The following is an 18874-nucleotide window of genomic DNA, read 5'->3' as shown; positions in this document are numbered from 1 at the left end:
CAGGAGGTCCCGGGTACTGTCTCGTGCCTGGCACAGGAGGTCCCGGGTACTGTCCTGTGACCGGCACAGGAGGTCCTGGGTACTGTCCCGTGACGGCACAGGAGGTCCCGGGTACTGTCTCGTGTCTGGCACAGGAGGTGATCGCATCGGGACAGCCACGTCTGATACGGGGCGGCAGTCCCACTGCTTCCTATTCTCACAGCGATGAGAGCGCTGTCTGGGAGCCGCGTGTGTCTGTAACGCGGTTCCTGTGAATTAAATCCCTGTCCCTGCGCCCCGCTAGTAATTCAGCTCCAGCGGATATCCCCTGCTGCTGGCGGTCTCTCTCTCCTCACGCTCCCCCCTCCTCGCTGTCTCTCTTTCCCGCCGCCACCTCCTGGCGGTCTCTCCCTTGCCCGTGCACCTTCCTGACTGTCTCTTCCCACTGTCTCTCCCGACAGTCTCTTTTCCTCAGCATGTGTTAGATATTGAGCAGAGTCAGAACATCGCTTCTCTCCATAATCAGATTATCGCCTGTGACGCTATCCTAGAGGTAAGTGTGTGTGACCGCCTCACACTCTCTGTCTCTCCCTGTCCTGGGCGCTCTGCCTCCCCCTGCATCCCAGATGCTCGGTCTCTTCCACCCCCCACCCACCACACGCCTGTCTCTGGCTGTCTCTCAGAGGACGGGTCTCCGCTCGGAGATTCACACGTTACAAGAGATATCTCTCTCCCGGGGGCTCAGTCTCTCCCTATCTCTGACACTCTCTCCCTGTCTCTGACACACTCTCCCTGTCTCTGACACACTCTCCCTGTCTCTGACACACTCTCCCTGTCTCTGACACACTCTCCCTGTCTCTGACACACTCTCCCTGTCTCTGACACTCTCTCCCTGTCTCTGACACTCTCTCCCTGTCTCTGACACTCTCTCCCTGTCTCTGGCTGTCTCTCAGAGGATGGGTCTCATGCTGGGAGGTTTCCAGTCGGATCTCAGCTCCATCAGCTCGGAGATTCACACGTTACAGGAGATGTCTCTCGCTATGAATGTTAAGCTGAAGAATAGACAGACGGTGAGGAGCGAGCTCAGCGAGATGGTGGATGAACTAATTATACCCAACACCATGATCAGGTAACGAGACAGCCGGGTTCTGACCGAGACAGCCGCTCTGTCTCTGACGCTCTCGCTCTGTCTCTGACGCTCTGTCTCTGACGCTCGCGCTCTGTCTCTGACGCTCGCGCTCTGTCTCTGACGCTCGCGCTCTGTCTCTGACGCTCGCTCTCTGTCTCTGACGCTCGCGCTCTGTCTCTGACGCTCGCGCTCTGTCTCTGACGCGCTCTTGCTCTGTCTCTGACGCGCTCTTGCTCTGTCTCTGACGCGCTCTTGCTCTGTCTCTGACGCGCTCTTGCTCTGTCTCTGACGCGCTCTTGCTCTGTCTCTGACGCGCTCTTGCTCTGTCTCTGACGCGCTCTTGCTCTGTCTCTTGACGCGCTCTTGCTCTGTCTCTTGACGCGCTCTTGCTCTGTCTCTTGACGCGCTCTTGCTCTGTCTCTTGACGCGCTCTTGCTCTGTCTCTTGACGCGCTTTATTTCTGTAATGGGTTATCCTTTACGCCGGGTCCAAGTCTCCACTGAGGAAATGTAAGGGTTAATTAGTGAAGGAAAACCGTTATTCCTCGCCTAGATTTCAGAACTGAGAGGAACCTTTCCTCTGCCAAGAAAGCTGAAGGCATTGTGACTGGATACACATTCTGCACCGTTTGCAGCAGACTTCCCGATAAGCTTTCACGCCCTGCAACTTGTTATCTCCGATTTTTGTTGAACTTACAGGCCCGGGAATACGAAAGAAATTAAACGTAACGCACGCCAGGTTTCAAATCTTTTGTCTCAATTTATTACTCATAGGGTAATGACTTTTATACCAGAAAAAGAAGATATTGGTTAGAGGCGTAACATAGGCGTAACCTGGGTGTGTCTTGGGCGTAGCATTGATTAGAGGCGTGATTCAGGGGCAGGACATATTAGTGGCATGATTTTGGGACTTGTTTCCCCAATACAGGCAATGTCTGAATACATAGCTTATTCATTGTCTGTTATCAAAAGAGACCTTGAATCTTAAGCAACTAAGTTATACTATTTTGCGTCTTTCAGAGAATCAGTCTATTATATTCTAACTAAAAGAGCAGGAGACTGACAATACAAAAAGTATCTTAGCAATATCCTGAGCAGGAAGAAAGGAAATGTAATTTGGCAGAAACTGAGTGCATTAGGAATTATATTTCAGCAAAAGGCTGACTACAGAATCTTAACTAGTTATGATCAGACAAAATGGATGCTTAACACAAGTGTAGATTCTTGCCTGACCTACTGGTCCTAACAATTCCCTCCTTTTTGTTCTCTAAAAGAACAAATACCCTTACTTGGTACTCTTCTCTATAACTATGGCCTTGTAGTGACCAATAGAGACATATATATATATAACATTAAATATTTCTATAGATTAGAAAATGACTTACATCTCAATATGTCACATAATTTAAGGGTCAGCTATTTGTGAGAATTGGTGGGGGCTAAGTGTATCATAGGGAGAGAATTTATACCTAGAAATAAATTATTGTATTAATATGGTTACTACTATTGTTAGCATCCGCATATAAACAGAGATATCCCCTATTAATGCTCCTCAAATTTGAAACTAAGCAACCAATGTGGACTTGACTTTGCTACAACCCAAGTTCCTAAAACTTGGTACCTCAGCCTGTGCCAAACCAATTGCTTCCATAATCAACTCTATCCTGTCTGCAGGCCATTTCCCTAAGACCTGGAAAACTGCCAATCTTCAAAAATGGGGACAAAAACACTGTCTCGAACTACAGATCAATCTCTCTTCTCACAATACACACTTATTCTCATTCATACCTAACTGCCATCTGCCATTTTCTCTGATGCAAATGGTGTCAACCTTTTAGTCATTTATTATTAAATAACCTTAAAACTCACCCCACAAATCAAGCATCCCAACAGCCTGCACTCATGGCTATTGTCCCACACCCACAGTCACTCCTGGCTTTCACCTCAAACACTCTACTGTAACTATTCTGCTAAAAATGTGAAATGCCCTGTATATAATGTATACCCTGTTCACTTATGCAACTGCACTTGCAATTATATATCCCCTGTCCTTTAACTCTATGTCCAGGACATACCCAAAAACGAATAAATGGTTACAAAATTATAAATTAGGCAGATATGATATATCCCTCAACATAGGGACGGCTTGCTACCTGCTTTGCTGTTACATCTGCAAAGGTATTATTATTTTTTACCAGGGGCCTGTCAGCCCTGTTAGTATGGCAGCAACCTTTATTACTGCAAGAGCCCTTGGAGTTAACATTGCTTCAAATAAATTCTGAACCTGCTGTGCATTGTGTATTATTTACAATATATCAAGTTCTGGACCCTCTATAGGGATCTCAGAGAGTCATTCAATAACCTATGTATCTCCCCTCTTTTGTTCATATATTATCTACTAGCTGAGAGACCCGGCGTTGCCCGGGATGTAAATGCGTAATAGGTAGTATTATTTATAAATCGTGGAACAATAGATGACTATTTGTTGGAAAGGTTGGATAATAATGTTGAAAAGAAAGATGGAATAAAATGTAATACGATGTTGTATAAAAATGGTTTATTGTAAACACACCACAGTACAATGTATATTTTGGTGACATAAGTGATGTAAAAATGTGAGGCGTGTGTCCTGCTAGGGTGTGAGGCGGCGGGTGTGTGGCGAGTGTGGGTGACAGCTGGTCAGTGATATTGTTGCGTAGGGGCAGGATGCGCCAGGTGTGTGTCGAGTGTGTGGGGTGGGTGAGAGGCGGCGGGTGTGTGTCGAGTGTGTGGGGTGGGTGAGAGGCGGCGGGTGTGTGTCGAGTGTGGCAGGTCTGTTTAGTGCGTGCGGCGGCTGTGTGGCGCGGGGATGTGAGCGGTGGGCGGGTGAAAGGCAGAAGTGCGGGTGGGCGGACGAAAGGCGTTGAAGGAGGGGAGGTGAGGTCGGAGGGGTGGTGGGGGGTGGTGAAGGGGGGCGGAGGGGAGGTCGGAGGGGAGGTGAGGATGGGTGGTGAGGGGGGGGTGGTGGGGGATGGTGAGGGGAGGTGAAGGGGGGGCGGAGGGGAGGTGAAGGGGGGGGTGACGGGAGGTGGAGGGGGTTGCCGGGAGGTGAAGGGAGGGGGGGGGGGTGACAGGAGGTGAAGGGAGGGGGGGGTGACAGGAGGTGAAGGGAGGAAGGGAAGGGGGAGGTGGAGGAGAGGAAGGGGGAAGAGGGAGGTGGGGGAGGAGGGGAAGGGGGAGGAGAAGGGGGGAGGGGGGGAGGTGGGGGAAAGGGTGAAGGGGGGGAGGGGTGAAGGGGGTAAAGGTGGGGGAGGGGAAAAGGGGGGAAAGGTGGGGGAGGAGGGAAAGGGGGGAAAGAGGGGGGAAGAGGGGTGAAGGGGGTGGAGGGGGGGAAGGGGGTGGAGGGGTGGAGGGGGGGGGAAGAGGGGGGATGGGGAAAGGGGAGGTGGAGGAGGGGAAGTGAGGAGGGTAAGGGGGGAGGTGAGGAGGGGAAGGGGGGAGGTGAGGAGGGGAAGGGGGAGGAGGTGGAGGAGGGGGGAGGTGGAGGAGGGAGATGGAGGAGGGGAAGGGGGAGATGGAGGAGGGGAAGGGGGAGATGGAGGAGGGGAATGGGGGAGGTGGTGGGAAGAGGGGGGAGGTGGTGGGAAGGGTGAAGAGGGGGGAGGTGGTGGGAAGGGGGGAGGTGGGAAGGGGGGGAGGTTGAAGGGGGGGAGGTGGTGGGAAGGGGGTGGGAAGGTGGGAAGGGGGGGGAGGTGGTGGAAAGGGGGGGGAGGTGGTGGAAAGGGGGGGGGTGCTGGGAAGAGGGGGAGGTGGTGGGAAGGGGGGAAGGGGGGGAGGTGGTGGGAGGTTGTAAGGGGGAGTGAAGGGAAGGTGGAGGGAGGTGAAGGGGGGGGGGGTGGAGGGGAGGTGAAGGGGGGGTGGAGGGGAGGTGAAGGGGGGGTGGAGGGGAGGTGGAGGGGAGGTGAGTGGAGGGAGGGGAAGTGTAGTGAGGGGTGGGTGAGGGGGGGTGGAGGGGATGTGGAAGGGAGGGGAAGTGTAGTGAGGGGTGGGTGAGGGAGGTGAAGGCGGTCACTCACCCGTCCGGCAGCTCCCACGTGGATCTGAGGCGGGAGGCAGCGTGTACTGACTGTAGCGGCGCCGGGGGGGGGGGGTGGAGGGGAAGTGAGTGAGGGGAGGTGATCACTCCGCTAACCCGCTGAGTGTAGTGGCGCCGGGGGGGTGGAGGGGAAGTGAGTGAGAGGAGGTGATCACTCCGCTCCCCCGCTGACTGTAGCGGCGCCGGGGGGGGGTGGAGGGGAAGTGAGTGAGGGGAGGTGATTACTCCGCTCCCCCGCTGAGTGTAGCGGGCACCGGGGGGGTGGAGGGAAGTGAGTGAGGGGAGGTGATCACTCCGCTCCCCCGCTGAGTGTAGCGGCGCCGGGGGGGGTGGAGGGGAAGTGAGTGAGGGGAGGTGATTACTGCGCTCCCCCGCTGAGTGTAGCGGCACCGGGGGGGTGGAGGGGAAGTGAGTGAGGGGAGGTGATCACTCCGCTCCCCCGCTGAGTGTAGCGGCGCCGGGGGGGGTGGAGGGGAAGTGAGTGAGGGGAGGTGATCACTCCGCTCCCCCGCTGAGTGTAGCGGCGCCGGGGGGGGGGGGGTGGAGGGGAAGTGAGTGAGGGGAGGTGATCACTCCGCTCCCCCGCTGAGTGTAGCGGCGCCGGGGGGGGTGGAGGGGAAGTGAGTGAGGGGAGGTGATCACTCCGCTCCCCCGCTGACTGTAGCGGCGCCGGGGGGGTGGAGGGGAAGTGAGTGGGGGGAGGTGAAGGGGGGTGAGGGGACGTGAAGACCGCTCACTCACCCCGTCCGGCCGCTCACTCACCCGTCCGGCAGCTCCGACGTGGAGGGGGGGGGGGTGAAAGCGCGGGAAACAGGAGAGACGGAGGAAGAGGCGGAGCCTCCGGGACCGGTGGGGAAGAGAGCGGGAGATGTGCTGCTAACACTGTGAGCCCCGCTAATGTATCGTGTGTGTGTGTGTGTGTGTGTGTGTGTGTGTGTGACTGTGTGTGTGTGTGTGTGTGTGTGTGTGTGTGTGTTTTTTTTTTTGTTTTGTTTTTTTTGGACCTTTGGCCCGTCACCTCCGCCTCAGGCCAATGAGAGGTGTGGGGGGCGGGCCAAGGGGGTGGTGTGAGTCCAATGAGAGGTGTGCGGGGGCGGGCGGGCCAAGGGACCAAAGAGATTGCCGCTAGGGACACCGGACATCCAGGCAGGCAGGCAGGCAGGCAGGCAAACATACAGTGCTTTCACTAATATAGTATAAGATATGAACAAAAATACAAAAATAGTTATGAAAACAGGTTGCTTGATATATCGCAAAATTAAACTGGTAAATAGATTTGTATGTGTAGCGACCTATAAAAATATTTACTGCTTGTGTTAAAAGAAAAAGCCTGCAGTAGGTCTTTTAACAACTGTGGCATGAACAATAGGAAACCTGTAAATATAATAAAAATCCTGAAATCCTGAACAAGAGATTTCCTTTTAAAATAGACAAATAATTTTGAACTCTTTGCAAAGTGCTGAGCACACGGCCAGCAGTAACTTTTAGAAGACACTCTGAATAAAAAAATATTTTTCAAAGTGCTTTTTTTTTTTTTTTTCTGGGCAAATAGCCAGTTGTTCCAGGCTTTTCGCCAGAAACCTCAAAGTACGGATAGCAGATAATGGGTTTCACTGTCTTATACATATTACCTGCTGGATTGGATTAATCCCTCTCGCAGTGGATTGGAACATTAGTTTAATGTTAAATATGAAGCTTTCCACGCTGTCCTAAAACTGCATTTTGTATGGCCTTTCAAAAATTAAATAACGGGAATATTTCAAATTATTTATAAACACCAAATCTATGCCAACAAGAGCATGCAATATTCTTCCACTCATTCCACTGAATGCCTTCTGCAAGAAATCTCATATTCCTGCAAACTTCCATCAATACAATTTTATGCTATCCCGTTTCAACTCTGCCCTCTCTTAAACTAAACAAAATATCTTCAAACATGCAACAGTTATACCATGACTAAAAAAACAGCAAGCTTGACCCTACCTGTCTTATATGGCTTTTATACTGCTTATTTAACGGAGACAATTCTCACTAAAATAACTGATGACCTCCATGCTGCTAAAGACAGATATCATTACACTATGCTCATATTACCCAACCTCTTTGCAGCATTTGCCACCACGGACACCCTCCTTTTGAAGCGCTATGCACATTAATGGCGTTATATACATATATAATACAATATATTAATTCAAACAGTGCTTGTGAGCTTTTACCAGCATTTTTAAACAAAAACATTCCCAAACATATCTTAATCCTGTAGAAATAAAATTGAAATGTGTTATCTTACTGGTTACACACAATACAGGACACACAACACAAAAACGTCTCTCATACACAGCCAGCTTCACAGAAATAAACAGATAACAAAACAGTTCTACATTACCTTGTTCTCACAAATAAACTGCTTAAGCACAGAGCTAGTTAATTTTAATGTGAATGCTTCACATTCTTTAAACTGTAAGGGAGAGGCTGTGCCCCTCCTTTCATTAAGATAGAAATACTGCAAACGAAAAGAAATGTGTCCGGTTTAAAAAGTATCCGCCTGGCCAGGACGAATAAACCTTTCAAACTATAACCAGGGACAGAGCTGAATATACTCCCCTTTTGTTGTGAGGTATTTCTCTCCTATATTCGGTGTACACCTTTTTTTTTTAATATAGATTTCATCATGAGCAACTAATATTCATATTTTTTGTAATTATCTGCAAATGCACTGCATGGCGACCTATACACACATGATAATCAGCATGACCCACAGTATCTTTCACACAAGAAATCATACAGGAAAAAATTCATCAGGGTTACAATCAAACTCTTTTACATAAGGTAGCAGTGTTTTTTTTTTTTTTTTTTAACAGAGACTTGCACTCTGAGCCCCCACGGGCAAAGCAGCACTTCCCTGCTTCTGACTGATAGTGGCACACTCTCTGCCAATGACCAAAACCACCACAATTAAAACAGACAACATTATTCTGAGCTATTCTTCCTGATTGATTGATTTCTAGGACCAGCATAAACTATTAGTAGCTTATAGAAAAAACAGTTAATTATGACAAATAATTGCAGATAAATAATAATACAATACTTATACTTTACACAATATACAATGGTTGTTCAACTAGATCAGAGATAACAGTCCAGTCGTGCACAAAATTTACTGGATTTAACCAAAAATTTTGTCAGTCACAATTTAGGTCTTTTAAATTCCCAGAGGGGGGGGGTGAGACAATGTAAAAATCACATATACTCACTTGCCGTCTCTGTAAATCCCCAACTCTGACACCAAAGCTGAAGGAAAACCGTTATTCCTCGCCTAGGCTTCAGAACTGAGAGGAACCTTTCCTCTGCCAAGAAAGCTGAAGGCCTTGTGACTGGATACACATTCTGCACCGTTTGCAGCAGACTTCCCGATAAGCTTTCACGCCCTGCAACTTATCTCAGATTTTTGTTGAACTTACAGGCCCGTGTATACGAAAGAAATGAAACGTAACGCACGCCAGGTTTCAAATCTTTTGTCTCCATTTATTACACATAGGTTAATGACTTTTATACCAGAAGAAGATATTGGTTAGAGGCGTAACATAGGCGTAACATAGGTGTAACCTGGGTGTGTCTTGGGCGTAGCATTGATTAGAGGCGTGATTCAGGCGCAGGACGTATTAGTGGCATGATTTTGGGACGTGTTTCTCCCAATACAGGCAATGTCTGAATACATAGCTTATTCATTGTCTGTTATCAAAAGAGACCTTGAATCTTTAGCAACTAAGTTTTACTATTTCAGAGAATCAGTCTATTATATTCTAACTAAAAGAGCAGGAGACTGACAATACAAAAAGTATCTTAGCAATATCCTGAGCAGGAAGAAAGGAAATGTAATTTGGCAGAAACTGAGTGCATTAGGAATTATATTTCAGCAAAAGGCTGACTACAGAATCTTAAGTAGTTATGATCAGACAAAATGGATGCTTAACACAAGTGTAGATTCTTGCCTGACCTACTGGTCCTAACAATTAGCCATTAGGGTAAGGGGTATTAGGGCAGGGGGTAGCATTTGTATTATGGGTTCATTTAGCCATTAGGGTAAGGGGTATTAGGGCAGGGGGTAGCATTTGTATTAGAGGTTAATTAGCCGTTAGGGTAAGGGGTAAGGTTATTAGGGTAGAGGGTTGTGTTAGTATTAGGGAGTATTAGGGTAAGGGGTAAGGTTATTGGGGTAAGGGGTAAGGTTATTGGGGTAAGGGGTACGGTTATTGGGGTAAGGGGTACGGTTATTGGGGTAAGGGGTACGGTTATTGGGGTAAGGGGTAAGGTTATTAGGGTAAGGGGTAAGGTTATTGGGGTAAGGTTATTAGGGTAAGGTTATTAGGGTAAGGGGTAAGGTTATTAGGGTAAGGGGTAAGGTGATTAGGGTAAGGGGTAAGGTTATTAGGGTAAGGCGTACGGTTATTAGGGTAAGGCGTACGGTTATTAGGGTAAGACGTACGGTTATTAGGGTAAGGCGTACGGTTATTAGGGTAAGGCGTACGGTTATTAGGGTAAGGTTATTAGGGTAAGGGGTACGGTTATTAGGGTAAGGGGTAAGGTTATTAGGGCAAGGGGTAAGGTTATTAGGGTAAGGGGTACGGTTATTAGGGTAAGGGGTAAGGTTATTAGGGTAAGGGGTAAGGTTATTAGGGTAAGGTTATTAGGGTAAGGGGTAAGGTTATTAGGGTAAGGTTATTAGGGTAAGGGGTAAGGTTATTAGGGTAAGGGGTAAGGTTATTAGGGTAAGGGGTACGGTTATTAGGGTAAGGGGTACGGTTATTAGGGTAAGGGGTAAGGTTATTAGGGTAAGGGGTAAGGTTATTAGGGTAAGGTTATTAGGGTAAGGGGTACGGTTATTAGGGTAAGGGGTAAGGTTATTAGGGTAAGGGGTAAGGTTATTAGGGTAAGGTTATTAGGGTAAGGGGTAAGGTTATTAGGGTAAGGTTATTAGGGTAAGGGGTAAGGTTATTAGGGTAAGGTTATAAGGGTAAGGGGTAAGGTTATTAGGGTAAGGGGTACGGTTATTAGGGTAAGGGGTACGGTTATTAGGGTAAGGGGTAAGGTTATTAGGGTAAGGGGTAAGGTTATTAGGGTAAGGTTATTAGGGTAAGGGGTAAGGTTATTAGGGTAAGGTTATTAGGGTAAGGGGTAAGGTTATTAGGGTAAGGTTATAAGGGTAAGGGGTAAGGTTATTAGGGTAAGGGGTAAGGTTATTAGGGTAAGGGGTACGGTTATTAGGGTAAGGGGTACGGTTATTAGGGTAAGGGGTACGGTTATTAGGGTAAGGGGTAAGGTTAGGGACTTTCCTTGGTGGGGAGGCGGCAAATTGAGTGACTGGCAGAGATTTGGTTACAGAAAACGTGCTAGACCGCTCTCTTTCTGGCTTTGACACACTCTTTTATGTCTCTGACGCTCTCTGTCTCTGACGCTCTCTGTCTCTGACGCTCTCTGTCTCTGACGCTCTCTCTGTCTGACGCTCTCTTTCTGTCTGACGCTCTCTTTCTGTCTGACGCTCTCTTTGTCTCTGACTATCACTATTTCTGTGATATTTGCTTTCTTGCCCGCTTTCCCTGGCGCGCTCTTGCCCGCTTTCCCTGGCGCGCTCTTGCCCGCTTTCCCTGGCGCGCTCTTGCCCGCTTTCCCTGGCGCGCTCTTGCCCGCTTTCCCTGGCGCGCTCTTGCCCGCTTTCCCTGGCGCGCTCTTGCCCGCTTTCCCTGGCGCGCTCTTGCCTGCTTTCCCTGACGCGCTCTTGCCCGCTTTCCCTGGCGCGCTCTTGCCCGCTTTCCCTGGCACGCTCTTGCCCGCTTTCCCTGGCGCGCTCTTGCTCGCATGTTTTCTCTCGCGCTCGCATGTTTTCTCTCGCGCTCGCATGTTTTCTCTCGCGCTCGCATGTTTTCTCTCGCGCTCGCATGTTTTCTCTCTCGCTCGCATGTTTTCTCTCTCGCTCGCATGTTTTCTCTCGCGCTCGCATGTTTTCTCTCGCGCTCGCATGTTTTCTCTCGCGCTCGCATGTTTTCTCTCTCGCTCGCATGTTTTCTCTCGCGCTCGCATGTTTTCTCTCGCGCTCGCATGTTTTCTCTCGCGCTCGCATGTTTTCTCTCGCGCTCGCATGTTTTCTCTCGCGCTCGCATGTTTTCTCTCGCGCTCGCATGTTTTCTCTCGCGCTCGCATGTTTTCTCTCGCGCTCGCATGTTTTCTCTCGCGCTCGCATGTTTTCTCTCTCGCTCGCATGTTTTCTCTCGCGCTCGCATGTTTTCTCTCGCGCTCGCATGTTTTCTCTCTCGCTCGCATGTTTTCTCTCGCGCTCGCATGTTTTCTCTCGCGCTCGCATGTTTTCTCTCGCGCTCGCATGTTTTCTCTCGCGCTCGCATGTTTTCTCTCGCGCTCGCATGTTTTCTCTCTCGCTCGCATGTTTTCTCTCTCGCTCGCATGTTTTCTCTCGCGCTCGCATGTTTTCTCTCGCGCTCGCATGTTTTCTCTCTCGCTCGCATGTTTTCTCTCGCGCTCGCATGTTTTCTCTCGCGCTCGCATGTTTTCTCTCGCGCTCGCATGTTTTCTCTCGCGCTCGCATGTTTTCTCTCGCGCTCGCATGTTTTCTCTCTCGCTCGCATGTTTTCTCTCGCGCTCGCATGTTTTCTCTCGCGCTCGCATGTTTTCTCTCGCGCTCGCATGTTTTCTCTCTCGCTCGCATGTTTTCTCTCGCGCTCGCATGTTTTCTCTCGCGCTCGCATGTTTTCTCTCGCGCTCGCATGTTTTCTCTCGCGCTCTCTCTCTGTCTGTTCCTGACGCTCTCTTTCTGTTCCTGGCACTCTCGCAGTGTGATCCTGGATGTCTCAGTGACAGATCAGCAGTTTGTGGAGCAATTACAGGAACTGAACAATAAGATAAATTATGTGAAGGAGCAAGCGTTCAAAGACACGCAGGCGTGCGCAGACGTGCAAGAGACGCTCTTCAGGCTGAAGATAAAGGTGTGTGTGTGTGTGTGTGTGTGTCACTGTGTGTGTGTCACTGTGTGTGTGTGTGTGTGTGTGTGTCACTGTGTGTGTGTGTCACTGTGTGTGTGTGTGTGTCACTGTGTGTGTGTGTCACTGTGTGTGTGTGTGTGTGTGTGTGTGTGTGTGTGTGTGTGTGTGTGTGTGTGTGTGTGTCACTGTGTGTGTGTGTGTATGTGTGTGTCATACTGTGTGTGTGTGTCACACTGTGTGTGTGTGTCACACTGTGTGTGTGTGTCACTGTGCGTGTGTGTGTGTCACTGTGCGCATGTGTGTGTCACTGTGCGCATGTGTGTGTCACTGTGCGCATGTGTGTGTCACTGTGTGCATGTGTGTGTCACTGTGTGCATGTGTGTGTCACTGTGTGCATGTGTGTGTCACTGTGCGCGTGTGTGTGTCACTGTGCGCGTGTGTGTGTCACTGTGCGTGTGTGTGTGTCACTGTGTGTGTCTCTCTCTGTACGTAACACAGTGATAGAGACAGTATTAATTCTCTCCCCCATTCTCCTTTATTCTCTCCCTCCCTCTGATGCCCTCTCCCTCCCTCTGACGCCCTCTCCCTCCCTCTGACGCCCTCTCCCTCCCTCTGACGCCCTCTCTCTCCCTCTGACGCCCTCTCTCTCCCTCTGATGCCCTCTCTCTCCCTCTGACGCCCTCTCTCTCCCTTTCTCCCTCTCTCTCGCCCTCCCTTTCTCCCTCTCTCTCGCCCTCCCTTTCTCCCTCTCTCTCGCCCTCCCTTTCTCCCTCTCTCTCGCCCTCCCTTTCTCCCTCTCTCTCGCCCTCCCTTTCTCCCTCTCTCTCGCCCTCCCTTTCTCCCTCTCTCTCGCCCTCCCTTTCTCCCTCTCTCTCGCCCTCCCTGTCTCCCTCTCTCTCGCCCTCCCTTTCTCCCTCTCTCTCGCCCTCCCTTTCTCCCTCTCTCTCGCCCTCCCTTTCTCCCCCTCTCGCCCTCCCTTTCTCCCTCTCTCTCCCTCTCGCCCTCCCTTTCTCCCCCTCTCGCCCTCCCTTTCTCCCTCTCTCTCCCTCTCGCCCTCCCTTTCTCCCTCGCCCTCCCTTTCTCCCTCGCCCTCCCTTTCTCCCTCTCCCTCCCTTTCTCCCGCCCTCCCTTTCTCCCTCTCTCTCGCCCTCCCTTTCTCCCTCGCCCTCCCTTTCTCCCTCGCCCTCCCTTTCTCCCTCGCCCTCCCTTTCGCCCTCGCCCTCCCTTTCGCCCTCGCCCTCCCTTTCGCCCTCGCCCTCCCTTTTGCCCTCCCTTTCGCCCTCGCCCTCCCTTTCTCCCTCTCTCTCCCTCTCCCTTTCTCCCTCTCCCTCCCTCTCGCCCTCCCTCTCCCTTTCTCCCTCTCTCCCTTTCTCCCTCTCTCCCTCTCGCCCTCCCTCTCTCCCTCTCGCCCTCCCTCTCTCGCCCTCGCTCTCCCTCTCTCCCTCTCGCCCTCCCTCTCTCCCTCTCGCCCTCTCTCTCACCCTCCCTTTCTCCCTCCCTTTCTCCCTCTCTCCCTCTCGCCCTCGCCCTCTCTCTCGCCCTCCCTCTCTCCCTCTCGCCCTCCCTCTCTCCCTCTCGCCCTCCCTCTCTCTCGCCCTCTCCCTCTCTCTCGCCCTCCCTTTCTCCCTCTCCCTCGCCCTCCCTTTCTCCCTCTCCCTCGCCCTCCCTTTCTCCCTCGCCCTCCCTTTCTCCCTCGCCCTCCCTTTCTCCCTCGCCCTCCCTTTCTCCCTCGCCCTCCCTTTCTCCCTCGCCCTCCCTTTCTCCCTCGCCCTCCCTTTCTCCCTCGCCCTCCCTTTCTCCCTCGCCCTCCCTTTCTCCCTCGCCCTCCCTTTCTCCCTCGCCCTCCCTTTTTCAGGCTGTAACTAAAGTTCGCGAGTTCATCCTGCAAAAGATATACTCATTCCGTAAACCCATGACTAATTATCAGATCCCCCAGAATGCACTGCTCAAGCACAGGTCAGTCTATTAGATCCCCCAGAATACACTGCTCAGATACAGGTCTGTCCATCATATACCCCAGAATGCACTGCTCAGATACAGGTCAGTCCATCACATACCCCAGAATGCACTGCTCAGATACAGGTGTGTGTGTGCGCGCGTATATAGACATGTTAACTGTGCGCAGATAGAAGTAAATGGACACAGGCAGGCAAACAGCACAGGACACAGGCAGGCAAACAGCACAGGACACAGGCAGGCAAACAGCACAGGACACAGGCAGGCAAACAGCACAGGACACAGGCAAACAGCACAGGACACAGGCAAACAGCACAGGACACAGGCAAACAGCACAGGACACAGGCAGGCAAACAGCACAGGACACAGGCAAACAGCACAGGACACAGGCGGGCAAACAGCACAGGACACAGGCGGGCAAACAGCACAGGACACAGGCGGGCAAACAGCACAGGACACAGGCAGGCAAACAGCACAGGACACAGGCGGGAAAACAGCACAGGACACAGGCGGGCAAACAGCACAGGACACAGGCAAACAGCACAGGACACAGGCGGGCAAACAGCACAGGACACAGGCAAACAGCACAGGACGCAGGCAGGCAAACAGCACAGGACACAGGCGGGCAAACAGCACAGGACACAGGCGGGCAAACAGCACAGGACACAGGCAGGCAAACAGCACAGGACACAGGCAAACAGCACAGGACACAGGCAAACAGCACAGGACACAGGCAGGCAAACAGCACAGGACACAGGCGGGCAAACAGCACAGGACACAGGCGGGCAAACAGCACAGGACACAGGCAGGCAAACAGCACAGGACACAGGCGGGAAAACAGCACAGGACACAGGCGGGCAAACAGCACAGGACACAGGCAGGCAAACAGCACAGGACACAGGCAAACAGCACAGGACACAGGCAAACAGCACAGGACACAGGCAGGCAAACAGCACAGGACACAGGCAAACAGCACAGGACACAGGCAGGCAAACAGCACAGGACACAGGCGGGCAAACAGCACAGGACACAGGCGGGCAAACAGCACAGGACACAGGCAGGCAAACAGCACAGGACACAGGCGGGAAAACAGCACAGGACACAGGCGGGCAAACAGCACAGGACACAGGCAAACAGCACAGGACACAGGCGGGCAAACAGCACAGGACACAGGCAAACAGCACAGGACGCAGGCAGGCAAACAGCACAGGACACAGGCGGGCAAACAGCACAGGACACAGGCGGGCAAACAGCACAGGACACAGGCAGGCAAACAGCACAGGACACAGGCAAACAGCACAGGACACAGGCAAACAGCACAGGACACAGGCAGGCAAACAGCACAGGACACAGGCAAACAGCACAGGACACAGGCAGGCAAACAGCACAGGACACAGGCAGGCAAACAGCACAGGACACAGGCAGGCAAACAGCACAGGACACAGGCGGGAAAACAGCACAGGACACAGGCGGGCAAACAGCACAGGACACAGGCAAACAGCACAGGACACAGGCGGGCAAACAGCACAGGACACAGGCGGGCAAACAGCACAGGACACAGGCGGGCAAACAGCACAGGACACAGGCAGGCAAACAGCACAGGACACAGGCGGGCAAACAGCACAGGACACAGGCAAACAGCACAGGACACAGGCGGGCAAACAGCACAGGACACAGGCAGGCAAACAGCACAGGACACAGGCAAACATCACAGGACGCAGGCAGGCAAACAGCACAGGACACAGGCGGGCAAACAGCACAGGACACAGGCAGGCAAACAGCACAGGACACAGGCAAACAGCACAGGACGCAGGCAGGCAAACAGCACAGGACACAGGCGGGCAAACAGCACAGGACACAGGCGGGCAAACAGCACAGGACACAGGCGGGCAAACAGCACAGGACACAGGCGGGCAAACAGCACAGGGACACAGGCGGGCAAACAGCACAGGACACAGGCGGGCAAACAGCACAGGACACAGGCAGGCAAACAGCACAGGCAGGCAAACAGCACAGGACACAGGCAGGCAAACAGCACAGGACACAGGCAAACAACACAGGACACAGGCAGGCAAACAGCACAGGACACAGGCGGGCAAACAGCACAGGACACAGGCGGGCAAACAGCACAGGACACAGGCGGGCAAACAGCACAGGACACAGGCGGGCAAACAACACAGGACACAGGCACGCAAACAGCACAGGACACAGGCGGGCAAACAACACAGGACACAGGCAGGCAAACAGCACAGGACACAGGCAAGCAAACAGCACAGGACACAGGCAGGCAAACAGCACAGGACACAGGCGGGCAAACAGCACAGGACACAGGCAGGCAAACAGCACAGGACACAGGCAGGCAAACAGCACAGGACACAGGCGGGCAAACAGCACAGGACACAGGCGGGCAAACAGCACAGGACACAGGCGGGCAAACAGCACAGGACACAGGCGGGCAAACAGCACAGGACACAGGCGGGCAAACAGCACAGGACACAGGCGGGCAAACAGCACAGGACACAGGCAGGCAAACAGCACAGGACACAGGCAAACAGCACAGGACACAGGCAAACAGCACAGGACACAGGCAGGCAAACAGCACAGGACACAGGCGGGCAAACAGCACAGGACACAGGCAAACAGCACAGGACACAGGCAGGCAAACAGCACAGGACACAGGCAGGCAAACAGCACAGGACACAGGCAGGCAAACAGCACAGGACACAGGCAAACAGCACAGGACACAGGCAAACAGCACAGGACACAGGCAGGCAAACAGCACAGGACACAGGCGGGCAAACAGCACAGGACACAGGCAAACAGCACAGGACACAGGCAGGCAAACAGCACAGGACACAGGCAGGCAAACAGCACAGGACACAGGCAGGCAAACAGCACAGGACACAGGCAAACAGCACAGGACACAGGCAAACAGCACAGGACACAGGCAGGCAAACAGCACAGGACACAGGCAAACAGCACAGGACACAGGCAGGCAAACAGCACAGGACACAGGCAGGCAAACAGCACAGGACACAGGCAAACAGCACAGGACACAGGCAGGCAAACAGCACAGGACACAGGCAGGCAAACAGCACAGGGCACAGGCAGGCAAACAGCACAGGGCACAGGCAGGCAAACAGCACAGGGCACAGGCAGGCAAACAGCACAGGACACAGGCAGGCAAACAGCACAGGCAGGCAAACAGCACAGGGCACAGGCAGGCAAACAGCACAGGACACAGGCAGGCAAACAGCACAGGACACAGGCAGGCAAACAGCACAGGACACAGGCAAACAGCACAGGACACAGGCAGGCAAACAGCACAGGACACAGGCAGGCAAACAGCACAGGACACAGGCAAACAGCACAGGACACAGGCAGGCAAACAGCACAGGACACAGGCGGGCAAACAGCACAGGACTCAAGCAGGCAAACAGCACAGGACACAAGCAGGCAAACAGCACAGGACACAGGCGGGCAAACAGCACAGGACACAGGCAAACAGCACAGGACACAGGCAGGCAAACAGCACAGGACACAGGCAGGCAAACAGCACAGGACACAGGCAGGCAAACAGCACAGGACACAGGCAAACAGCACAGGACACAGGCAGGCAAACAGCACAGGACACAGGCGGGCAAACAGCACAGGACTCAAGCAGGCAAACAGCACAGGACACAAGCAGGCAAACCGCACAGGACACAGGCGGGCAAACAGCACAGGACACAGGCAAACAGCACAGGGCACAGGCAGGCAAACAGCACAGGACACAGGCAGGCAAACAGCACAGGACACAGGCAAACAGCACAGGACACAGGCAGGCAAACAGCACAGGACACAGGCAGGCAAACAGCACAGGACACAGGCGGGCAAACAGCACAGGACACAGGCGGGCAAACAGCACAGGACACAGGCGGCAAACAGCACAGGACACAGGCAGGCAAACAGCACAGGCAGGCAAACAGCACAGGCAGGCAAACAGCACAGGACACAGGCAAACAGCACAGGACACAGGCAAACAGCACAGGACACAGGCAAACAGCACAGGACACAGGCAGGCAAACAGCACAGGACACAGGCAAACAGCACAGGACACAGGCAGGCAAACAGCACAGGACACAGGCGGCAAACAGCACAGGACACAGGCGGGCAAACAGCACAGGACACAGGCGGGCAAACAGCACAGGACACAGGCAGGCAAACAGCACAGGACACAGGCGGGCAAACAGCACAGGACACAGGCAAACAGCACAGGACACAGGCAGGCAAACAGCACAGGACACAGGCGGGCAAACAGCACAGGACACAGGCAGGCAAACAGCACAGGACACAGGCGGGAAAACAGCACAGGACACAGGTGGGCAAACAGCACAGGACACAGGCAAACAGCACAGGACACAGGCGGGCAAACAGCACAGGACACAGGCAAACAGCACAGGACGCAGGCAGGCAAACAGCACAGGACACAGGCGGGCAAACAGCACAGGACACAGGCGGGCAAACAGCACAGGACACAGGCAGGCAAACAGCACAGGACACAGGCAAACAGCACAGGACACAGGCAAACAGCACAGGACACAGGCAAACAGCACAGGACACAGGCAAACAGCACAGGACACAGGCAGGCAAACAGCACAGGACACAGGCAGGCAAACAGCACAGGACACAGGCGGGAAAACAGCACAGGACACAGGCGGGCAAACAGCACAGGACACAGGCAAACAGCACAGGACACAGGCGG

The 18874-nt window shown here is 52.9% G+C and overlaps 1 protein-coding gene across 1 annotated transcript in view; it reads left to right on the top strand.

Moving 5' to 3' along the window:
* Positions 1 to 442: 442 nt before the first annotated feature.
* VPS52 (VPS52 subunit of GARP complex) overlaps positions 443 to 18874 on the top strand; it is a gene marked incomplete at its 3' end in the record, with an annotated part of 54640 nt that continues 36208 nt past the window's right edge. The window contains 4 exon segments of the mRNA XM_075580905.1: positions 443 to 532; positions 933 to 1108; positions 12027 to 12177; positions 14030 to 14130. Coding sequence (XP_075437020.1) covers positions 936 to 1108; positions 12027 to 12177; positions 14030 to 14130 — 425 coding nt within the window.

The sequence above is a fragment of the Ascaphus truei genome (assembly GCF_040206685.1).
Source record: "Ascaphus truei isolate aAscTru1 chromosome 20 unlocalized genomic scaffold, aAscTru1.hap1 SUPER_20_unloc_3, whole genome shotgun sequence".
Lineage (NCBI taxonomy): Eukaryota > Metazoa > Chordata > Amphibia > Anura > Ascaphidae > Ascaphus > Ascaphus truei.
Note: the sequence above shows the minus strand (reverse complement) of the source record. Positions and strands in the feature narration are given on the sequence as shown.